Below are 24,763 nucleotides of genomic sequence, written 5' to 3'. Positions count from 1 at the left end.
GTTAAACTTTCAGAACATTATTCAGGCATTAAAGTAGATGAACTGAGTCATTTGTGAAACAAAAGAAGAAGATTTTAGATCTCAGAATTTACCTGGGACCGTCTTCATCCACAAAATGCCCCTACCTGTAGCCTCCACCCCCTGTTCCACGCATCATAGTGTCGTACCGTAGTCCACGAAGTGGAGGGGTAGGAGACGGGGGCACATCCTGCCGCAAGGGCCCTCTCTGCTGGGAGCTAGGAGCAGAAAACAAGGTGTGATCAAGCAGTGTGATAAAATAAGTACAGTGACAACATTGGAAAACGAGGAGAAGAATAAAAGATAAAGCTATGTCAATGAGGGAATCAATAGTGTCAAAAAATCTGAATTTCAAAAATAATGTAAAAATCTTTATGTATGTATATATATTTATGCATATATGTAAAAACAATGTAAATCTGACTCATGTTAGAGGTTGACCTCTGTGTGCAGCATCATGTGGTGTATAGCAACGTCCCTGCGTCTAATTACCTCGGATGGGGGTAGTAGCCAGGGTCAACGCCCCGAGGGTCACCTGGCCGTGGGTATGGCTGGCTGGGTGGGTAGCCAGGGTAAGACGGACCGGCCTGGGAGTTGGGGTTAGGGTAGGACAGGGACTGAGGGTATCCCTGTGCGGCCTGGGGAGGTCCGGGGTAATGACCAGACCAGGGCTGCATGGGGTAGTCACCTGGATCCAACGGACCCCGTCTGGAGAAGAGAACAGCACAATTTTGAAACGAATGATGCCATCAGAAAAAACACAAAGCAAGTTTTCTAAAACCCAATTGATTTTACTTTGCAATGAAAAAGACGTAAAACATTTAACATTGTGTGTGAGTACAGGTCCTTTCGCTCCAACTTATTGTATTAAGACAATCAGTGAAATAAACATGATCTTCCTGAATGACTGCACCACATAGATGCAGTTTTAACCTCTCGCTCGGCTTGAAATAAATAAAACAAATCATCAACCAACCGCTGGCACTGCAAACACTTTGTTAGAGTTTGTTGTTTTTTGTTTGGTCCAGGAACTAAATGGCTGAAATATTCATGAAAATCTGCTGAAAATTATTTGTTTTGCACTGGAGAGGAGGGAGAAAGAGAGGGAGAGGCACACACACAAACACACACACACACACGCAGCCAACAGCCCATCCCAGCCAAAGATCACATAGCAAACAGAATATAAGTGACATGTGGCAGTTTTAAGTAGCCTCGGGCTCAGTTAACATGCACGCAAACACACACAGCTGTGGTAATCCAGTCCAGTCCTGTTAACAGATATCGATGTCTTGTGCCCAGTGGAAAGCAAGTACACAAACACGTGTCATTCACATAGCTAACATGACGAGGTATTACATTTTATCTCTCTGTCTTTCTGTCTCTTTTCATTTGTCTACATTTGTTTCTCATCTTATCTCTATTTACCCATCTGCCTCACTGTCGCTCGCGTTTCCATTCTCTTAATCCTTCCATTTTTGATAGCAAGTATATTTATGCTTGTTTGTATATGTGAATACATGTGAGACGTGTTTGAAAAATGCGTTACAGTTGTGACTGAGTCTATATTTACTAATTGGCTTGATATACTTGGACATAATGTGTAGTGAAGCCTGCACTTGTGTTGAAATGTATTCAGAGCAGAATCATGTTACTCTCACTGAGTGTCATAATGACACTTATCATTGATATGCAGAGTTGAGTGGGTGGGGCTCCACAACCTCCAACCAATCACGGAGTTGACCTGTTGCCTGTTGCCTGGAGATAATGGGAATGTGCCACAGAGACAGACCGACTGAATCAAACACAGATTTGTACATCAGTATATACACACACACCCACACACATACACACATACATACACACACACACACACACACACACACACACACACACACACACACACACACACACACACATACACACAGTGCTGGTGGTCTCCATGCTGATGCCTGTGTGTGGCAATTTGGGTGGTCAGCAGTGGAAAAGTGTCTAACTACCTACATGCCCATCATGTTTGGGATGACTGCTCCTGCCCCTCCTGTCTCCATATCAGCCATGAGAGTGCGTGTGTGTGTATTTGAATGTGTGTGTGTGTGTGTGTGTGTGTGTATGTGAGTGTGTGTGTGTGTGTGTGTGTATGTGAGTGTGTGTCTGTGGGTGTGTGTGTGCGAGTTTCGTGAGCACATTACATTTCTGCTTCTCTGTCATCTCATCTGTCAGCCTATCTGTCATCTGTCCTCTGGTTTTCGACTTATTCTGCTACACTTATTGTAAGTCACTCTGGGTGAACATATCAGCTACATGTCTCAAATGTCTCTTTTCTTGATAGCCACAGCCGTTTTGTCTGCTTCTCTTCTGCTAGAGAGCCTACCAACACGTCAGTCCGCCAGCTGCCCCGTCTGTCCATGTGTCTGCCTGCCTCCCTCTCTCTCTCTCTCTCTCCTTCTTAGAAAGTTTTATGGCTACAAGTCTGCCTGCCAGCCAATTTGCATGACTCGCTATCCACCTCTGAGCCTCTATACCTGTGCCCATATCGGTCGGTCAGTCTGTCACTCAGCATCTGGCCCCCGGCCACGATAGTGTCACCAAGCAGTAGAGATAAGAGTGGTGGAGAGGTGACGGGGAGGCGAAGAAGGCAGAGAGGAGGAGAGAGATGAGAGGGATACGAGGAGGGGAGGAAGAGTGTAGGGGAGGTATGGGGGGGGAGTTGCAGATGAAAAACAATGATAAGAGGAGAGGGAAAGAGGTGAAGAAGATACAAGAAGGAGGAGTAGGCAGCAGGGAGAAAAAACAGCATCTATAAAATGTACATCAGCAGCAGCTTTTGTGAAGAAATGCTTTACGTATATATGTTTGATTGAAGTTTTTAGGCTCTCAATCACTAGTCAAATTAACGTACAAGATGTCACTTTAAAAAAAAAAAGTTTCAACAATCATTTGCAACAAACCTGTAAATAGAGAGAAAATGAAATGAAGCAGAGAGGCCCAGCGGATGATGATGAGACACGCTAAAGATAGGAGGATGAATAAGTGCGGACTTGAGAAGAACACAAATAGTGAACTAAAAAAAATTAAAGGGGAAACATGGCTTAAAGAAGAAGGAAATTAGATGAATATAAGGAGCAAGGAGGAGTGAGAGGCACCTAAAAACACACTGGGAAAATTGTACTGTACTGGCTAGTAGGACTGACTAATGAGCTTGTGCTTATTGGTTGCTTGTGGCCTGCTCTCTAAACCACTCTTACTGCTTTTGGCAATCTAACAGTGATATACTGGAAATCAAGTGGAAAACATCTGGGAAATTTATTTGACAATTTATTGGCTCTCTGGGAGGAGTAGAGTTTAACAGTTGCTGGGTCAAGCTTGGAATATTGAAAAAATAAAATATGACAACAAAAGTATATTACAGACACTTTTAATCATTTAATTTATAGGGGTGTTAAACAGGGTGCAAATCTAACTTATGTTTTAAATTTACCATGGCTGAAATGATTAGCTGATTAAGTAATCGAAATAAAATTAATTGCCAGAAGTTTTAATAACTGATTCATCAAACAACACTGCCAAACATTTGCCTGTTGCAATTTGTCAAACGTTTGCTGGCTTTCACTGTTTTAAAGCATTAGAAACAGAATATCTTCCACTTTTGGTTGGACAACACATGCAACTTAGAACAAGTCACAGCAGGTGTTTGTCTCTACAATCTTTCTTTACAGACTAAAAGATTAATTGATTAATTAAAGAAACAATTGGCAGTCTTGTCAGTGTTGAAAACAATCATTATTTGCAGCCCTAGAGTCTTATGAGAGTTTCCATATTGGGAATGGAGCAGAAATCCAGTGGGAATCTTTAGGGAATCTGCTGTAAATCCGTTGGCAAGTTTGGAATTCTCCCTCCAGGAACCCAGAGAGCACTGCACAGCAGCTGGGGATTACTGGGTAATGAGGATGGAACCCATTACTGGGGCGCGCACACACACACACACACACACACACACACACACACACACACACACACACACACACACACACACACACACACACACACACACACACAGATAAGCATACAGTATATGAGCTAAAACTGTTATGTAGACATACACACACACAGAGAACCCAACATTTTGCATAAACACTCAAGAAAGAACACACACACACACACACACACACACACACACACGCTGAAAACCTTTAGCTGAAATGCAGTGCTAGCTCCTAATCACCCCCTCCCCAAACCCCACATACTCTGGAGGAGGCAAATTGGCACACAGCTGGAGAGGAGTTAAGACCAAATGAGGAGGCTGGTGGTCTGTGTGTGTGTGTATGTGTGTATGTACATGTATGTATGTGTGAGAGAGACAGAGACAGAGAGAGAGAGAGAGGGAGAGATAAAAAGAGGGAAACAGATGTAATGAATGAGAACAAATTCCTGGCACATGCAACAACTAGTTTAACATAACAGAGAGAGTAATCAAACCAAAACGAAAGAATTGAAACCGTTCCAGGCAGAACAGAAACAGAAACGGCATGGAAGTGAAAATCAACTATGTAATCCACGCTTATGGATGACTTCTTTAACACTGTTAGTTATGTAGATAATGCTCTCAGAGTACATAGGTTAGACATTTGAAAGGATAATTGGAAAGATTCCTCTCCAGGTCTGACAGTAATTGAGAGTAATGTGAGCTTTTCTAATTCCCTGGTATTTAGGAGATTTCTGATGGATTTTAGAAGAAACAAGGAGTTGTTATATGTCCTCTGCACCTGCCCCTTTCTCTCATAAACACACTCACTTTCACTTACTCTTTCTAAAAGGGCTGGATACAGCTGTTATACTGGTAGAAGCGCACGCACGCACGCACACACGCGCACACACACACACGCACACACGCGCACACACACACACACACACACACACACACACACACACACATGCATAGCCATCTATCATCCCAGCCTGTCTCAGAGAGACACAAATATCTTTAAGAAAGAGAGACAAGACCCTAGCGTTGTGACACAACACATTAAAAAACTCCTGAGAGCCGATGACAGCCACATCGCAGATGGATTGTCTCAATAAAACCAAACACTAAAGCACAAACACAAACAACACCGCCTCAAAATTAGAACAGAGGAGAAGTTTCAGATGAGAGAGGGAGGGTTATAAAAGGTGAGAAAAAGAAGAGGAGGGGAAGGGAAGAGGGGGGAGGTAAAGAGTGATATTTAAAGTGAGTGAAAGAGGAGCAAAGGGAGGAAGAGGAGATAAACTACTGCAGCTTAAATTCAGTTATCTTCTTTATGAGTCTTTATAGAGCTGAGCCCTCACCTTGTGTTGATATCCATTTAAAACCCATTCTAGGTTTGAGGTTTGGAAAGTGCTTCATATATTCAAATTGCATTCAACAGTGTCAGATTCTTTGTCAATGAGAGTCACGATATTTTGACAGTCTGGTAATAAAACAGATTAATAGCTCAAATTGTTCCACAACTTCTGTCGTAATGTCATTTTGGGAGCCACAGCGAAAATGGAGCCGCCGTGATATAATGTCTCTGGAGTTAAACTAACTTTAATTTTGTTTCATCTTCCTAATGTGATACTTCATTATGAAGCTTTAATCACGGAGGCATCACAGTCCAAACAATGAGGCAATAAAATCTTAAGTGAGAAATAATGAAGGGTGGGGAAAATATTTTATCTTCCATCTGAAGAAGGGTAGGGGAAGACAGGAAAGTCTATTTGTGTCACATCTTGGGGTTTTTGCAAATTACATTAAATATTGGTTTTGAGCTGCTTAGTAAATTTGTTTGAGCTTGATACATCAATATACTGTAAATTATAGCACCAAGTGAGAATTGAAATTGACTTATGAAAGAAAATCTTGTTCAAAATCATATAGTACTTTATAAATGCTTTTTAAAAGTCAGTTTATGAAGGAATGAAAATATAATGTGTCATTATAATCAAATTTGCCAGTTAGATGTTAGATGGAAAAAATATAAACTAGGCTGCCCAACGCCATCCCACAGTAAAATTACATATTAAACAAGGACAGTTAAAAAACATTTTATTTTCACATGTGGCATCATTATGAACTCTATAAATTAGAGCTTTAAAACATTAGATGAGTTTCAAGGAAATTAGTTGTTGCTCATTAATATGCACATTCATGCCGCAAAGTGCTTCAAAATCCAATTATATCACTTGATCCTTAGGGGGATCCTGAGATGTAATTATGAAGTTTCCATCATGTATTGTTCTTCATTACTATGTTTACTAGCATTAGTCCATGCACAGAAGCACAGGTGCCAAGGTGAAGCTATAATACCCTGTGTAACATGTGCAGCAGTGGTGGCGGAAACTTCATCAGGCAGGTATAGCTAAAAAAGACTTTCAGGCATCAAGCAGGGAGGTAAGACTTTCAGCGTGATCGGCAGTTGACTTTGTTTGGCTGAGTAAAATCACTCTAAGCTGCTGTGTGAGCACACCGCACAGGTACAGTATGTGGCATCTGGAAGTGTCTTAACTGTGAGCAGTGAAAAAACAAACTCTTAACAGAACACAGCCAAGTCATTAAGAGTGGCGCCTGAAGCAGCGGAGAAAGGTTCTTCTGTTTTATTAGGAGAAGCCCAATAAGACACTAAGCTGTTTTCCTACTTATGGTTAAGTAGTTACATACTGTGGGACTGAGGGTATGTGTGTGTGTGGCAGAGATGGTATTCTGTTGGTTCAGCTGTCAGTGTGTTTTGTACTGATGCTCGTGTGTGTGTGTGTGTGTGTGTGTGTGTGTGACCTCCCTTGCCTCCTGACCTCTTGAAGTCACATGACACTCCACCAGTTCCCACCAAACACTTAGACGAAGGGGTCAAAGGCTAAGTAAGGGTATTATCAGCCAGGATTAGGTGGCATACCAAATACATAGACATAACATTCAAATTCTCAATACCATTTGGTAAAGTTAACAACCATTTGGTCAGCGAGTGGACCATTAGCAGCCCTGTGACTGCAGCAGAAGCTAAGCTAGCTTTATATTCTATCATCATGAACATCAATGATCAATGATGATTTCAGGATCTTTCAATAGGCCTTTCATAGAGGGGAGTGTTCAACTTGTGTTATTTATGTTTTTCAAAAGAAATCATACATTATTTCACTAGGAATTGTTTTATTAACAAAAATGAAGAGGCAATCTTTTGTGTTGGCTAATTTTGGGTTTTGCTGTGCCTGCCAAAGACGTGTATGAGGACGACTGGCCAACAAGGAGCTCACAGGCAAAGAGCAGACCACTAAAGAATAAAAATCTCCATCTGTATTCCCTTCAAACGTCCAAAGGGATGGATGTGAAGAGAATAAGAAGACGGTGTAAACAGAAGACAAAAAGGTGTGTCTGCAGAGGCCTGAGCCAGACAGGAGAGACAAAAGAGGAGGAAGAGGAGAAGGAGGAAGAAGGGAAAAGACAAGAAAAGTGGACAAGACCTAGAGAGAGGGAGAGACACAGGGTGTCTCTAAAGAACAAGGTGGGGAGGAGAAAGAAGAAGGTTTTCCAAAAAAGCTTCTTCAGCCAAAAGATGCAGAACAGGCTCTCTTAGTCAAGGAAAAGAGAAGACAAGGTAAAAAGTGCTGAAGAGAAAGACAAGGAGAAGACAATGAGGTGGAGGAAAATGAACGGGGAAAAAGAGAGAGTTCAGATTTGAAAGCGGAAGAAAATGGGATGATAAATGGGGCTACAAGTAGAAGAGATTGAGCCTCCCCGATGGAAGTCTTGTGAAGCTGAGAAGAAAAACATGAAAGAGAGGGAAAGAAAAGAGCAGAAAATGAGATGGGAGGAAGAATAAGTAACAGAGAGAGTGGGGGGGGGGGGGGGGGGGGCATGGAGCTGAAGAAAAGAAAAGAAGAAAAAAGGCAGAGAAACAAGTGCTGCCCTCCAGAGAGCTGGCATGCTGAAGGTCAGCATCTGCTGAGAATAATAGGCCCTACTTTAGAGACACACACACACACACACACACACACACACACACACACACACACACACACACACACACACACACACACACACACACACACACAGGACGCATGTTCATATAGTTCATGTTTGAATGAAAATGAACACCTTTCAGGGGCTCCTATCTGTCTTTGTCAATAAAGTTCTGTCAAATATGATTAATCCATGTGGATATCATGAATTACACACTGACCAGCTCAGGAAACTAACATGATTACATTCCCCTGTGTATATAAGTGTGTGTGTATATGTGTATATAAGTGTGTGTGTATGTGTGTGTGTGTGTGTGTACAAATTGGGGAATATGTGTGTATCAGTATTGTGTATGGTGTACTCATATTTAAGAACAGGGCGGAAGTGTTGAGAGAAAAAAAAGACAAAGACGGGCGGGAATGAGATGAAAATGACCGCAGCAGGCTAAAAAGAGGATTTTGGAGAGCAAATGAAAGGGTACAGTAATACAGTACTTAAAGTGAAAAGTATGAGAAAAAGCGAGAGCGAGAAGGAGGAAACAGGAGAGAGAATCAAATTAGAGTGCTAAAATTTAGAAAAAAAGTGTGAAAAGAAAAAGAGGAAACAGTACAGAAAGAAAAAGAAAATGAGATGGAAAAAGGACAGAGGAGAAACCCATTAGAGGAAAGTGAGAGGAACTGAGGGATGAGGGCCTTCCAGATGGTAGGAGACTGTTGCCTCGGAAACACAGAGAGGGCAGAACAATGGGGATTTGGAGTGGTTTTTTGCTTCCCATCATAATACGGCCATGCCATTTGGAAACTGAGTGACGAAGCTACAGCCAAAAATCAAAGAAACTGACGATTTACTGCATGTGGCTCCTCAAAAAATTTTCAAAAATTAAAAAAATTGTGATCACCGTGGCATATGAGAGATGAGCCGATGGATCAGAAACATGGTCCGTACGACCTCATCATCAGTCCTTCAGACCCTTTGTTCATGTCATTGCAACTCTTCTTTCATTGCACTCTCTCTCTGTCACTTCACCTGTTACACATTCCACCCCCAGTGAAGTGTGAACACAAGTCATCTTGAAATTGTCCTATGAGATCAGAACTGGTGATGCAGATGCCAGGAAATCCCCATTGTGTTACAAACAGGAACAATAATATAGTGACAGCATCCAAAGAAGATACAAACTGACACTGTAATATACAATTAGATCATTTTAACACACCCTGTATATATATTAATATATATATGTATTGTACATATAAATGTTTAATAAATGTTTAAGGGTGTTTTATAAAGTAATTGAAACGGCTTTATAAAAATGTACAATTATCACATCAATGAAAAGAAATGCACCTTACAAGCTAAATGAGTTCACAAACTCTAATATCCGAGGGAATTATGACCTTGTTGCAGAGAGAACCTGTAGAAATGAAGCCATAAGTCATGTTAAATGGTGCAAACCGAGTCGCTAGCCATATCAGTTTTTAGATACCTCACTGTGTAACAACCATAAAGACAGACTGATCACATTGGCAGTGAAGCGGCTGCACCTTGTAAGTATCTGAATGGGCCGTGTCTATCTATACTGCGTGATATTAGTCAAACTAAAGGTGACATTTAGTTATTGCAGCGTCATACATAACCACTTATAGGCAGTATAGTGGGTGACTTCCTGAAACATCATGAAATCCATTACTGGTAACACCATATCCCATTCAAATAGCTTCCATTATATCACATCTTGAGCCAATAAGGTTCACCTCAACAAGATGTAATAGTTTCAGGCTGGGGACATTTTGCTCTGCGCACGACCACAGGATACAAATTGCTGACAAAATTACAATCCCTCAATAGCCACTAATTTGGTACAGGAAGAGTTCTGAAATTGTGCTTGTACCAGGGACGTACTGGCACATACACACAAATACGGTCATGGATTCGAATGAAAGGACTTTTAGGAAGGAACACAAACACACACAGAGAGGTGAGCGCAAACTCGTCCTCTCTGTTTGTACAGAAAATGTATGGTTTACACTTCACCTGTGCAATAGCAGCTGCTAAGCCTCTCACTACTACTGCTACAATGACTACCGTTAAAAACTGGCAGAAATGTTACATTTAAGTTTCATTGAAAACACAAAGTGTATTTGCAACTTGAGTCGTGAATGCGGGACGTTGGAGCTGGAGGTAAATGTGTGTGTACATTCACCAACTTGACTGCCACAGCCTCGCTCATTTTATTTTAATGTCAAACCCCTGCCTGTTGAGGTAATATGAGCTGCTTCCTGTTTCAACAGATTCATAAATCATCATAACAATTCGTGGTGCCTTCCATTTGGTATCAAAGAATGTGATATGAGCTCGGTTTGTGAGACACACTCATGTTGCACATCATAGTTTAAATAATGGGGAAAAAGAACTTTGAATGCTTGCGAAAACACATTTAATTATCATTTAACTATGCAATATAACTTTGAGAATTTCTGGAAAAAAAATATGCTTGCAGCAGTACAGGGACAACAGATGGTCATTAGGCTGCTGCCAGATGTTAACATTGCACAGCTGCAACTGTTGAAATGTATGAAGCACAGTCCATTTTCTTGTTCTTCATTCAGTAAATAACAACATATAATTCCTTAATGTATTTCCCACACATCTGATGCCTCGTTATCTGCTGCAAAGTACAGGCAAACCATTGTCTTCCCAAAAAGAAAGTCAAATTCATAATAGAAAGCAGGATGTGACACCAGTTTGAATGAGTATTGGATGAATAGTCAGTTGAAATAAGAGGTGAATTTTGACTTTATACAGCATGTGCAATGAAAAACGCTCTGGCTCTAGTGCTAACTACTGAAGATAAGCTTCATTACTTGGGTATTACTCTGCCACAATGAAAAATCTATGTGTGTAAATTTCACAACTTGTAGTAAACCTCCTCGACTCCACATGAGCACAGTATCACTTAACACCAGTTCAACTCCAGGGTTCCCGAGAACCTGTTTAACATTCGCCGGCTGGGGCCTGAAAGAAAAATTTCCTCCCTCACCCCGGGGGCCAGACATATGAAAGCATATCATACTGCTGTCATGCCAGGACCTACTGGTTCTGCAACACATTATGGGTTGTAACCCAGCATTTCAGAATCCATGATGAAGATCAAAGCTGTGAGCAGAAGTCTTTACAGCAGCAATTGGTGAACACATTAGAAACACTAGAAGCAAGGAACAAGATAGGGTCAGAAAAGGAGAGGGGTGGGGTGGCGGGGGGTGGGGGGTGGTGAGGCATGGTTCATGAGAGGCTAGGTCTTTCTTGGGATCCCCTACATGCCTAACAAACAAGCAGAGTCTCGGTGAGTCCAGAGACATGCAGAAAAACAACTGGACAATGGGCCGGTTTGTGCAGAAGTTGTAGAGTGGTCTGGGAAACTCTCAGTCCTGGTTGGGAGGTCTTTTCAAGAGAGATGGAGGGAGAGAGACAGAGAGAGAAGTGAGAGACATGCCCATTTCATTTCCCTCCTCAGCAGAGTGAAATGATATTCAACAATGCCCTTTTCACCCCAAGTTCAGAGAGAACGAGAAAGAGAAGAGGAGGGGCAGAACGAGAGAAGAAGAAAGACCAGGCAGAAAGTGGAGGGTAACAAATGAGGAAATACAACTAAAAGAGACACAAGACACAGTACGACATCTGCTTTCTAATTACTAATCATCTAATTATCATTATAATGAGGAAGTAACAGCCTTCCCAGAAACCTGAAGAAGAATTCTGATTGGCTCTTTAAATCCAATAAGAGTAATAACTCGGACAAATGGGAAAGGGTGTTTGACTAATCAAATTGGGTCGAGACAATGTTTGGTCCAATGGACTGCTGACATTTTTGGAGAGCAGAGTCATGTCACATGCACAAGAACGAGGTCTTCAAGAACAGTCATCAACAAAAACACGGTCTGGTGGAAGAAAAAGGGTGTCGCCACACATCAGAGAAACACAAAGGGAGGGGTTTAGTTTATTGATATGAGTGGGTGGGTTATATCACTCCATGTAATCCAATTTATCTATTAAGATAGTTCCCTTCTATTCTTTCTTTCTTGATGAGATTATTATGGTCAATAGCCTGTCACAAGCTAACACTGTTAACAGTAAAGATGAGCCTGGTGTGCAATCTGTCACCTTTATATTGGTCTTCTTTTCCTTTTTTTTCTCTTTTGACTTTGTTTTTGTTATGAAAACAAGCATGTGGACATGGCTGTTTGTGAGACACACATGTAGACACACACGCTTGAGAGAGAGACAATGTGCAAATGGCTCAGTAATGGCGCACACATGGTAGGGGCGACCTGATCATGTTGACCATGCACACACACACTCTTGATAGCCATCTACCGACCCCAGAATGACTGAAACCCGCACACACAGGTGCACACCCACCCACCCAACCACAGTAATAGGCATGTGTGCATACAAATCATTGAATTTATGTCAAACAGATGTACATTCACTCTCAAACATTAACCCAAAATTAGAGAGCAGTTTCATGCCATGTAACCGCAAATGTCTGGGTTTGATTCCAGCCAGGAATGTTTTCTGAATGTCATACACCTCCCTCTCCCTCTCTCTCTTTGTTTCAGGTCTTTGTGCACTCTAATCTAATTGAAACTGAAAAAGTGTGCAAAAAGTGTGCAGCTTTGTCATACGCCTGCTCTAAAAGCACATACATGTAAATTCCAATCTTGGTCCTAAACGAACCAGAATTAATGTGTTTGAATATTTAAAATCCTAAGTGGCTGTCACATGGGCAGAGGTACAGTGACACTTTGCTCACTCTCAGCTGGGTCCCTTGTTTTGATATAATAACACCACTGAGAGAAAGTGGGATGGAAGGAAAATGGTGAAATACACAAGGAAGGTGAGATGAGGGGGTTGGGTTGGGGGGGGGGGGTAATTTTAAGAAAATGGCAGGGAGAGGAGACCTTGGGAGGATTTGAAGTGAAAGGACATGCGGTGTTGTGTTTTCTCCTCTTTTCTTTGCTGTGTTGTCAACGTTCCTTTTGCATGAAAACCCACACCTCTCAGCTCTAAAGAGAAAAATACTTTAAAAGAGTAAGAGAGTTAAGGGTGCTATTTTCTGCATTTTGAGCACAGATCATTAAGTCGAGAATATATGAGCGGGTGAAGTACTGAATGTTCAAATGGGTTACAAGCTGGTGATGGACTGAGATCACCTGGAGAAAAATGCTCCAAGATATTAAGTTATTAAGTGCATTAATGCATTAATATTTAGCATTAGATAACACGAAACTTGGGTTTATCTGTAAGATTGTTTCAGATATACTAGTAGAAGGAATGGGCGTAGGTTTGCATATGGACAGTAGGGACACATCCCAACCAATATTTGAGTGATTTTTAACTAGTTCACCCTGTGTCATTCCGATGTGATAATTCCAATATACAGCCCCAGAGGCTACGTCTCCAAGACGACTGATTGACGCATGCTAGCATTTGATTGGCTGGTAGGGTGGGAAATATCTAGTGGCTCAAATCATCAACAAATATTGCACTTAATGCCAGACACTGAGATGCTAACAACAGTAAGTTATCAGCGCTCAAACACAGGCTTGAACTGCTCAGCACACATAACATGTTTTGTACTTTGTAGATATCATGCCTCCAAAAAAGAGACATCAGGAGCTTTTTCACTACCCGGAGCGTAAGTAGGTAGTAATCCAACTATCTAGTAGCCACATAGATTTAAAATGAAAACCTGCTAGCTAGCTAACATCGCCAGCCTTACATTATTAGATCGTTCATATTGATGGATCACTGGATTGGCAGCACTTTACTGTTGTAGCTGGTCAAGGTGGAGCTAGTTTAAAATGCGAAATCAAGAGGCAAAGGGTGAACTGCAACACTGGTTGGCCTACTGAATATAAAGATGTTGATGTTGGATGCAAAAATGCAAAGAATATTGTTTGTTTTTTCTCTTTTCTGTTAAGTAATTTCCTAAAGTTTACTTTTAGTCATTGCTCTGTTACTGTGTATAGTTTTTATTTAAATGTAAATACAGATCTTAAGAAAAGTCCCCCACCAATGTTGAGACCAAACCTGTGCCCTTGGAAGCAGTAGTAGGTTGTGAGATTTAAAAACATGTACTTTGGCAAAAAAAAAATGACTTAAGTACCTTTGTATCTGTTTCTAATACATCACATTTGCTAAACACTGAATTATTTTATGGAGAAGCAAAATATACGATACACCCTGAGCAGACTCCTCTCTAGTTCACGCAGTGACATTTGCTGACAGTATGTTAGGTAAAGTGCTTCTGCTTTAGGCAGGCAAACATCATCCGCTTCTACTGGGTCATGTTTTAATTTTAGAGCCATCAAAACCTCGTCTCACAGTGATAGCACGCACCCACAACCACAGACACACACACACATTTGCACATTGATCCCAGTGCTCCAGTTAACTGATTTTGAGTCAAACATACAGTACCTGACTAAGCAGCCCTACAGCTATTTCTGGACTCACTTGGAAATAATATGAACACAAACTCACACATACACACATGCACATACGCGGCCCCTCCCGAACTCGCATATACAGGTATACAGGCATGCAGACACTAGATACACACAGCCTGCCAGCTATTTCTGGGCTAGTGGAGAAATAATATGTTTTCATAAGGTCAACAGCCTGGATGTGGTTTCCAAACATGATCTTTCCCTTGACTCTTTAGACACTGAAATATCTCCGGAGTTAATTGACAGCAGGGGAGAGACAGGAGCCAGAGATGCAGAGGCAGAAGGAGAGGATAGAGAGAGGGAGAGAGATGAGTCTCTTTCAGACATAAAATCTGTGAAAAGGAAAACATTTCTGGGTTAATCTGTGTATTTACTAACAGCTTTCAGATTGATGTGTTCATTGTGGAAAACTTTCATGAGAGGCTGTTATGGGCTGAAGTGCAATGCTCACATCATGTTTAGCATCCAATTTACAGCAATTTTTCTTTTTTTAATTACAAAAAATAATTTAGCCCGTGTAACATGGGAAAGTGTCTCTTCAGAGTCAAATCTGCTGCTTGAAAGTTAAAGCATTACTCCCTAGTTTTCATTTGTATGGTATATGCAAAAATATCATATGTAAGAAAACTGTATTACTGGTCACGTGACTGTTTTAAATCACACTTCAGACATGTAGAAAATGTTTCAGAACTGTTACCAGGTCGGAAGGACTGCCAGAGTAACCTTTATGGAAAAATGACTCGGGGCCCTTTTCAAACATGAGGCCTACATGTAAAATTGGCACAGCATTTACGGATTAAAGTGCATGTCTGAAAGTGGAAACAGAGACAGGGTGTACTGTATGTGAGTGTGTGTGTGTGTCCAATTTCCCAAGGCTTTTCAGATACCACAGCCAGACCTCAAAACTATCATCACTGTTCTCGCTCCCATCTGCCAAACTCATCACCCACACACAGACATACTCTCTCTCTCTCTCTCTCTCTCTCACATACACACACACACACGCACGCACGCACGCACGCACACGCACGAAAGAGGTGTGAAATAGCCATCCCTCAGCATTTTAACAGGGGTGGGAACCTGACTATAAACTTTCTAACGTTCAAAACTTCTGTCTGTCTTTCCACTCACTGACTTCCTATCTCTCTCTCTCTCTTTCTCTCTCTCTCTCTCTCACACGTACACACACAAACAACGAAACATTTGTTGTTAGCTTGTTAGTCTGCTGAGGTGTTGGTAGTTAAAAGCAAAACAAAATGAGGTGAGAAGGAGCTGGTGGCTTTTACTGTAACTTGAATACATTTATTGAATGAGTTTGAATGAGTGAAGTTGAAGTAGTTAAATTCATTAAGAGAAATAATGAAGACAAAAAAAAATAGATATCACATGGGTGAGAAAGAAAAGGCAGAGAGAGGGAATTACAAGAGAGTCGAGGCCTTTCAGGTGGCGAATGTGGCGATGTTGCGAGTGAAGAACCATGGATTTGTGATGATGGCTGGAGAATAAAGTATGTCTTTGATGTTGAGGGTTAACATGTTTCAATGGTCAGTGAACAGCTGTGGTTTCAAGGAATCTTTAAATAAACATATTACACAACTGTGGCCTTTCAGGGACAGAATATGTGTCTGACTACACCAGAGAAGCCATCATGAGACAAATGGAAAGAATCCTTTTGCAATTGATTAGTATACTCAGGAAGCTGTTATTGTTCCTGTGTTGGCTAATGTTGGTGATATTTCATGCTGTCTAGGGGAAAAACAACTAAATGCATTGGGCAGTGGGCTACGGCACGGGTCACAAAGATAGTCGAGTGGTTATGTTTCCCTGCTGGACGGTCCAATCTGACCACAGCTGTCTCCCCGGCATCCTAACTAATATGATATACATTAGCAAAGTGTATGGCAATGATATTTCCTGAGTTAAAAAAAAATGCACCTCCTCCCAATTTGCCCAACAATTTTATATTATCAAATACCATCATCTAGTATGAAACTAACCGGACTGCAGAGCACCAAAAACCAACTGAAAATCTGTGTCTAAATGACATCAGCTCATTTAGTTTCTGATTCGTAAAGCAGAAAACAAGTTGCAATACATGCACTAATGCCAATAAATCCATGATGAGGTGTTTATCCTGTAATAATGTCTACAACATTTGTGTGAGAGTGAGGTGCTGGAAATTGTGTGTCAATTTTTAATACAACAAAGAAAAAACTGCTGCCAAAATTAAAGACTTTTATTAAATTTGCAGCCTCAGTATAATAGTAGATGTCTGAAGTTGGAGACAAAAAAAACATCAGATAAGACACTCATGATGACTTTCAAAACTACTGATTGTGCAAAAGCCAAAGTAAGGTTTTGGTGGGGGAGCAGAACCAGGAGTCAGGGATCAGTTTTCAACCCCTGTATGAGTGTGTCTTCCCCAGGGAGAGGATAAGGTGAGTTCCTGTCTGAGACAGAGGCCACCAGAGACACACAGACAGACGAGAAAGACTGTGCAGATTTAATTAGAGGCTTCAAAGAGAAGAGAAAAGAAGAGAAGAGAAGAGAAGAGAAGAGAAGAGAAGAGAAGAGAAGAGAAGAGAAGAGAAGAGAAGAGAAGAGAAGAGAAGAGATCCTTATGAAAGGGAAGGAGGAGAAGCAGTACCTTGGTAAGGAGGCATACTGACGTTCCACCTCTTCATAACGTGGTGCCAACCGTGGATCTGTCCCTCTGCCTGGCATCTAGTGAAGAGACACAACTGGTTAGTTTGTGCTTAAAAATCATAAAGTTTTGATATTTTTAAGTAAAAGCCCAAATTATATGTTTCCCTGCCTCAAATACTGATAAACTGAAAAACTGTGAGCCTCAGTGTGTGCAAGGCCCTAATTTTCTGTGTATGTGTGTGTCTGTCCGTGTCTGTGTGTGTGTGTGTGTGTGTGTGTGTGTGTGTGTGTGTGTGTGTGTGTGTGTGTGTCTGTGTCTGTCTGTGTGTGTGTGTGTGTGTGTGTGTGTGTGTTTGTGATACAGGGGTAATTTAGGATTGACAAAGGCTAGTTATTAGGGATTTAGAGTTAGAGTTTCGGTCTTCTGAGGGGTTTTGTGGGGGGGGGGGGGGTCTCCATCCTAGATTAGGTTACTTCAAAACAGAATGGAGTCGTCTCACTTAAATACACACACACACACACACACACACACACACACAAACAGAGACACACATACACAGAGTCACGTCTCATCTCCATCTTGAGGAGGAAAAAAAATAAAAAAAAGATTAAGTCAAGCTGCTGACAGTTCAATCTCTCGCGTGTCCTCTCTTACTCTTCATCTCACTGGTTCTCTCTCTCTCTCATCCTCACATCTAGTTTTCTTTTCCTCCGCTTATTCCCACTCCTCTCTTTTCCCGTCTCTCTCTCTCTCTCTCTCTCTCACACACACTCTCTGTCTCTCTCTCAGAGATTATCCCAGTCTATTCAGTAGGGAGATTCCAGCTGCTGCGGCGCTCCTTAAAGACCCCGACTAAACCCCAAACGACAACCTCAACAAATACAAACAAACACACACACACGCACACACATACACACATGCCATTTTCTTTGTAAGACACACTTAATATTGTAAATGAGACTCATTTTAATATGATGTGGGGTGAGAGAGTGGGATATATGACTCAGGGTGACTGTTGTAACTCTGCTGAACTCTACTAATAAAAATAACTTACATGCTGCATTACACAGTCCCTTCAGGGTCTATGTGATGCTGAGTCTCTGAAAATAGCCCATCAAATTTAGCCCATAACACCTTTGCCATTGTAAAATTGTGTTTTTTCTTTTTTCATAATACACATCTCCATCTGATAAAATTGCATTACACATAACTGTTTCTTAAAGTACATTGTTGTATCTTCAATGGGACATTACTGTATGTCATCTGCACACTTTTCCATAATGTCCTTTAAAAGTAAGGTGTACTGCATGTTCCCACATGGTGGAAAAAGAGTTGATCTTAGATCCAAAAGTGCATAATGGAAGGAGGGTGAGGCGTATGCGAGTGTCCCAAGTGGTGAAGACAAAAGGTTGAAGGTTTTATAGAAAACTAGGTTCTTCTTCTCTCCTCAACTCAAGGCAATACTGTCAATGCCAAAGGTGCTGAGAATTAGATATCACAGACCACAGCTTTTCTTCTCTCCCTGCTTCTCTTTTCCTCTTCTCTCTGCATTCTAGGGAAAGATGCCAGGAGGCACATAAAACAGATTTGCTGGTCCTGCTTTCTTTTGAACACCTGTCTTTATAGCTCCAATATCTCAGGTAGAGAGACAGCGGGATATTAGGAGGGGAACAGAGAGGTGGAGCGAAAGAATGAAAAGGCATTAGATGGGGAAGAAAGGAGGAAAGAGAGATAGAGCGAATGAGAAGTAAATGAGTTGAGGAGAGCTGGTGAGGGAGATATAGAGGGGAGGAGGGATATTACGAAGACATTCAGAAGTGGCAGGGAGAGAGACGAGATGAGAGGTGAATTATAAAACAAGGGAGTGAATGGGGTGAAGATGGAGACGGCAGAGTGGGGAGGTGAAAGGGGACATTAGCGACAGGATTTAAACAAGATGTTAAAAGTGGGAACTGGAGATAGCGAGAGAAGTGAGAGGGGGAATGAATGCAACATCTGGTGGTGACGGAGAAGTGAGAGAGATGACTAAGGGGGGCGAAGAGAAAGTAAAGAGTAATGAATGGAGGGGGTGAAGAGACAATGAATGAAAGAGGGAATGCAGTTAAAATAGTTTTGACAGAACTGTCTGTATTTTATCTGTTGTAAAGAAACCCCACAAATACATAGTTTTATTTTTTAAAAAGGCTCAATAATTTACTTACTATAATTTAACAGCTGCAAACATCACTCAAGAGTAAATAGCGCATCTGTTGAGGACTATTTTTGGCCGATGAATACACATTTCTGTATATGTGGCATTAGACCACAGTGCCCGCGTTCATTGTAATAAAAGAACATGTCTCCCGCTGCACATTTATGTGTTTTCATTCATTTTTGGACAACAATGAAGTTCTATGGCACAGAGGTATAAAACCTATTAGGCGTCGGCCACAGGGTCAATACTTGTTAGCTGTATCAATTGACAGTAGGTTTTGGTCTTTTCATGGGATTCATTGTCAATGAGAAAAAATTATAAAAATATAAAGCATCTCTAGCCTCATCCTTTAAAAGGCTGTGGATCGTGACCCTGACCCCCTGTTCCAGCACAGACACTGTGTGGTTGGGTGCTCCTCAGCTTAAGTGTATGAGTCTTTGTTTGTTTCCATATATACACATGGATCAAGAGCAGATTACTGTGTGATGCACCATGCTGAGTAAACACAGACAGATGAACATCCAGTGAATGTGCATGTGTGCATAGGAAGTGAGGAAGTGTATGGAGAGCAATATATATATATATATATATATATATGTATATATGTATATGTATGCACATGCACAACCACAATGGTGTACGGTGAAGCATGACAGCATGGTATCAATTTGATAGAAATTAGTGACAACAAATAAGCTTGTTCCCTTCCTAATAAAGTAACATATCAGTGTGTGTGCCTGTGTGATACAGATTTGTTACATTTCTGTTTATAGATGCAGCAACATTAGTTTGGAATAAATATAACAGATATATAAATAGTGTTTGATTCACAAGAAAACCTGGTGTGCACAACACTGAGCATCTCACCGTAATTTCAAATGATATATTCCAGTGAATTTAGCTTGTGTGTATATTGTGCACTGTGAAAGAACTTTTTATGCCAAGGTAACAAAATACATACGGTTCTACTGAGAAAGATCCTTATAGCTGAAAGAATGACGATCCCAAAAACCATTCAACCAGAGCCAGTTTGTTTGTGAGCTGAATGACTTGCCGACTACAACTACAGCTGCCTGTGTTAGTCTGCCTGTAGCTCTGTGTGTGTGTGTGTGTGTGTGTGTGTGTGTGTGTGTGTGAAAAGAGAGATATTAGATGTTAGTAAGTAGACTCTCCGCATTCACAACTGTGACAGGAGTACAGTACAGCTGAGCTTGTGTGGGACATACTGTACACACCCTCTCTTTTTTTCCCCTCTCACACGAACACACACATGTACACTCACTCACTCACACACACAGACACACACTCAGAGTTACATGCACACACGTACCAACATGTGCACACAATCCATTTTCCCCACACATAAACAAGACATGCACAATCTTTATCTTTCTAGTGCAGCTACAGTTCACATACACACACACACAGCCAAATACACACCCCTCTCTCTCTCCAGGCGCACACACACACACACACACACACACACACACAGAATTTCAACACACTCCCTCTCACTCACAGAGGACTGTGGCAGTAGTGTAGCACACTGGTTGGGGTAATGGTCTAGTGAAAAACCATTTCACGGCATAGCGAGCAGAGGAGAGGCAAGGAGGAGAGCGCGGAAATCAAGCAGAAGAGACTGATACTGAAGGGAGAGGGAGCAGACACACACACACTCACAGAAACTGTCACAAACACACACACAGGCACACACACAGACTTACACAGACACACAGACTGTAAGAGGGGCTCATCTCTCTCCTTTCAACAGACCCTTCAATTTACCCATAAAACACACCACCCCATCACTTTCAGCACTGACACACACGCTCAGTCTTTCCCTCTCCTTCTTAGTTTTTTCTTTCTTGGCCTGTCTTACACACACACGCACGCATGCACACACGCACGCATGCACACACACACACACGCACGCACGCACACACGCACACACACACGCACACACACACACACACACACAGGCTCAAACGTCCCATCCTTTTCACTCCAGCTGTTTCAAGGATTTCAAAGGGATTTAGATCGACATGGAGTATTTGGAAGATGCATGCTGCCTCAGTGAGACCACTTAGCCAAAATGTGAAGTGTCACTTTCTTCTTTCCTCCTCGCTCTTCAACGCTTTTTATTGTCTTCTTCTCCGCTCCTTCATCATCATCGTCATCTCCCTTTTCCGCCTCTTTCTCGCGTCTCCCCTTCATGCTCTCTTCCTCCATCTCTCTCCCTGTCCACACCTCATCTTTCCCTTTCATTAACCAACTCTCCGTGAGTGAAATAAAGGGTTCCTCTGAGTACTTTTAAATCCCCCTCCCTTACTCTTAGTTAAGATATATTTTTTTTCCCTCTTATATCCTTGATGATTTTGTCTTACTCCACCTTCCGTTCTCCTTTCCATCCATCTTTCACCTGTCACTGATTGCGCAACTCTCTCTTCATCATGCTCTCTCCCATTTATCTCCATCCTTCTTCTGTATCCACTTCCCAATTGTCTTGATAAACCCCTCCCTTCCTAAAATCAATGAAGGCAAAAAAGGAATCGGTCGCATACACACGGTCAATCAGTTGTGGAGGAGGTTCCCTCTTCTACAACCCCCCACCTTCCTCCTTCCGTACGTTTCTTTTACTCTCAGTCCATGTCTTTCTTTCACTCCCAATGTCCTTGTCTCCTTCCATAAATCGATAGAAAAAGATTTTGCTCCCTTTCTGTCCTCCCTCCATTGTGCCCCCCGCCCAGCCTCCCACCCCTGTAGAAATCAATGAATAAGGGAAGGCTGCTCCTAATCCGAATCAGACATATCGTTCTGCTCACCCAGCACTTTGAACTGACTCAATTAAAACACAGCTCTGAGGAGGCTGCAGTTCCTGTGTGTGTGTGTGTGTGTGTGTGTGTGTGTGTGTGTGGTACTTCTGTGTGATATACCTAATGCATGCGTGTGTACACATGTATATGTTAGTGTGTGTATTCAGTTGCAGACAGCTGTGTTTGGACGAGGACCACCTGAGGAAGCCTGCGACTGCAAACAGCAAATGACAATAACCATTCGAATGATGAAGTGCATTTCACAATGGCATTGGTGTCTTTAGTGAATTATAACATTATATATTATAACTGTGGCTTGAAATAGTGAATGTCTGAACTTAAACTCCTGCTTTTAGAACGCAGTCACGTCTCCGGTTTGTAATGAAGAAACAAGGTTATAGCCAGAGTGCACCACTGAGAAAATGCCCCCTTTAAAACACAAACTATCCAAGCTCTTACCAGGATTCTCATTATAAAATTTACAAGTCGTATCAACATTTATTGTGAGAGTTAGCCAAACTGTAAACTACTGGCTGCTAGCTAGTAAATGTCTGTATTCTCAGCCAAAGATGGCTTGTTGGAAGTCCAGTCTGTACCATGTTGATTTTTGAAAAACTTAGCTTGGTTTGCATCTTTCTGCAGTTCAAAGAGACCAACAGAAGGATTAGTCTGTCAGTCTGTGGCACCATTCAACCCACAGTTAGAGAAATTATTATTGACCCATATGAGTCAATCAGTTACTAAAAATTGTGGTTTATTTGAGCAATCAAAAATGAAACAAAGCAACAATATATCTTCAATAATACCTGAGATAATTATTACAATTATTTAATACAAATAGTATACATCTGTAATAATATCTTTTCATTTTAATTTCTGAAGTCACTTTAATGTTACTTTGTAGTCCTCACTGAGTGTACAGTTTTCACAGTACTGTTTGTCTTCCTTGCAGTAAAATCCCCTCCCAGACAGTTGTTGCTTCAACATCGGGGGAAGATCATACATACAGTATATAAGCATTCTACCCCCCACACACACATAACAACTGTAGTTATACATTAACAATGAAATACCCGTGCAGATGTCAGCCGCCATCTTTCTAATTGTTCTTTTTTTTCCTGCTTCAGGTTCATAGAAAATTACAACACCTGGCTGTGTGGTATTAGTTGTCACTGGTTCATACTGAAAGCTGTTCTTTGTGATTACTTCAACCCAGGCTGCTCTTAATATTTCATAGTGATGGAGAAATACTTATACATGAACCCACATACTGTAAAAAAAACAAAAAAAAAACAAGGAAATCCATGCATACAAAACCACATACTTAATCACACTCTACATTCTATGTGTGTTTAATACATTAATGCACCTTGTTAATCAAAGTGATATTAGTAATATGTCATCTTAGTCTCGAGTGAGGGAGAAAAATATTCCATCTATCTCCTGTGACTGAAGTGAGCTATGCTTGAGCTTGGCACAGATCAGAGAGAAATCTAATGCCGGTTTCTTTTTTTAATTTCCTTTCCAAACTCACATCAAATTTTGCTTATACCCTTCATAACATTTCTGCCATCCCCGGCCATATGCAATGAGTTGTGATGCCATTCACTGTCACTCATTCAATAAAAAAAACAAGAAGTAGACAGAGTAGAGCAAGCTCATTCACCCCGTTCTTCCTCTAGCACTCCATCTTTCCTTCCCCCACCTCTAACCATATGCAAACTTCCTTCCATTCACTCATCCCTGCCCTCTATCACAGCAGCCCAGTCTTTATTTATTCTTCTCTCTATAATGCTCTATCGTCCATCCATCCATCCATCCATCCATCCATCCATCCATCCATCCATCCTAGAGAAAACTAATTGCAGCTGCTGGTGAAAAGCCCTCCATTTTCTCCAGCTAATTACTACAGCCTCTTAACAAAGTAGCACTAAAGGGAAGAGAGTCGACAAGCTGACTAACTGACAAAAACATGTTTATTCACAATCACATGCAGGTCCACACACACACACACACACACACACACACACACACACACACACACACACACACACACACACACACACACACACACACACACACACACACACACACGCACGTTGTCTTAGGTCACTTTTGAGGACATTACAAAGAATTGCTTTCATTTCCTGCTGGCTAACTGTAACCACTAGCTTAGTCGTAACCTTGACATAACCCGAACCACTGGCCCAAAAATCAGCTTATTCCCAATTGGACAGGTCGCCCTCAATTAACTGGTCTTTAGTCTGAAATTTGTCCCCAAATGTAGCCTAAGTCACACACAAATACACACACAGCTATTCTAATGAGGCCTTTCGATTGCTTATCATTCTTCTGTGAGTCTGTGTTGACCACACAAGAAGCAGTCACTCCACCAAAGTCAACTACAGTACGTCTTGTTCATCGCTCCACTTGGAGTTAGACATGTATCAGCCTCATGGGCCTGCTAGCTCCACAGAATTTCTTCTTTCATTCAAGACTTCCAGATTTCTGATAATATCTCTATCTAATCTGTTGGGAAGTGAATTTGTATTTTTCCCAAAGTCTTGAATGTATTCCTTTAAAGAGGACATACTGAACCAAATA

The 24,763-nt window shown here is 41.4% G+C and overlaps 1 protein-coding gene across 6 annotated transcripts in view; it reads right to left on the bottom strand.

The window, feature by feature from the left end:
• The window catches only part of pard3bb (par-3 family cell polarity regulator beta b), a 200,963-nt gene that overhangs the window by 4,321 nt on the left and 171,879 nt on the right, over positions 1-24,763 (bottom strand). For 5 of the 6 annotated variants that reach the window (XM_056388842.1, XM_056388843.1, XM_056388845.1 and 2 more), the window contains 3 exons: positions 17,153-17,229; positions 511-726; positions 126-236 (listed from right to left, as the gene is read on the bottom strand). In XM_056388842.1, coding sequence (XP_056244817.1) covers positions 126-236; positions 511-726; positions 17,153-17,229 — 404 coding nt within the window. Of the gene's footprint in view, positions 1-92; positions 237-510; positions 727-17,152; positions 17,230-24,763 lie in introns of all 6 variants that reach the window. The other variant, XM_056388847.1, reaches the window with a different exon arrangement.

The sequence above is a fragment of the Seriola aureovittata genome, chromosome 11 (assembly GCF_021018895.1).
Source record: "Seriola aureovittata isolate HTS-2021-v1 ecotype China chromosome 11, ASM2101889v1, whole genome shotgun sequence".
Classification (NCBI taxonomy): Eukaryota; Metazoa; Chordata; class Actinopteri; order Carangiformes; family Carangidae; genus Seriola; species Seriola aureovittata.
Note: the sequence above shows the minus strand (reverse complement) of the source record. Positions and strands in the feature narration are given on the sequence as shown.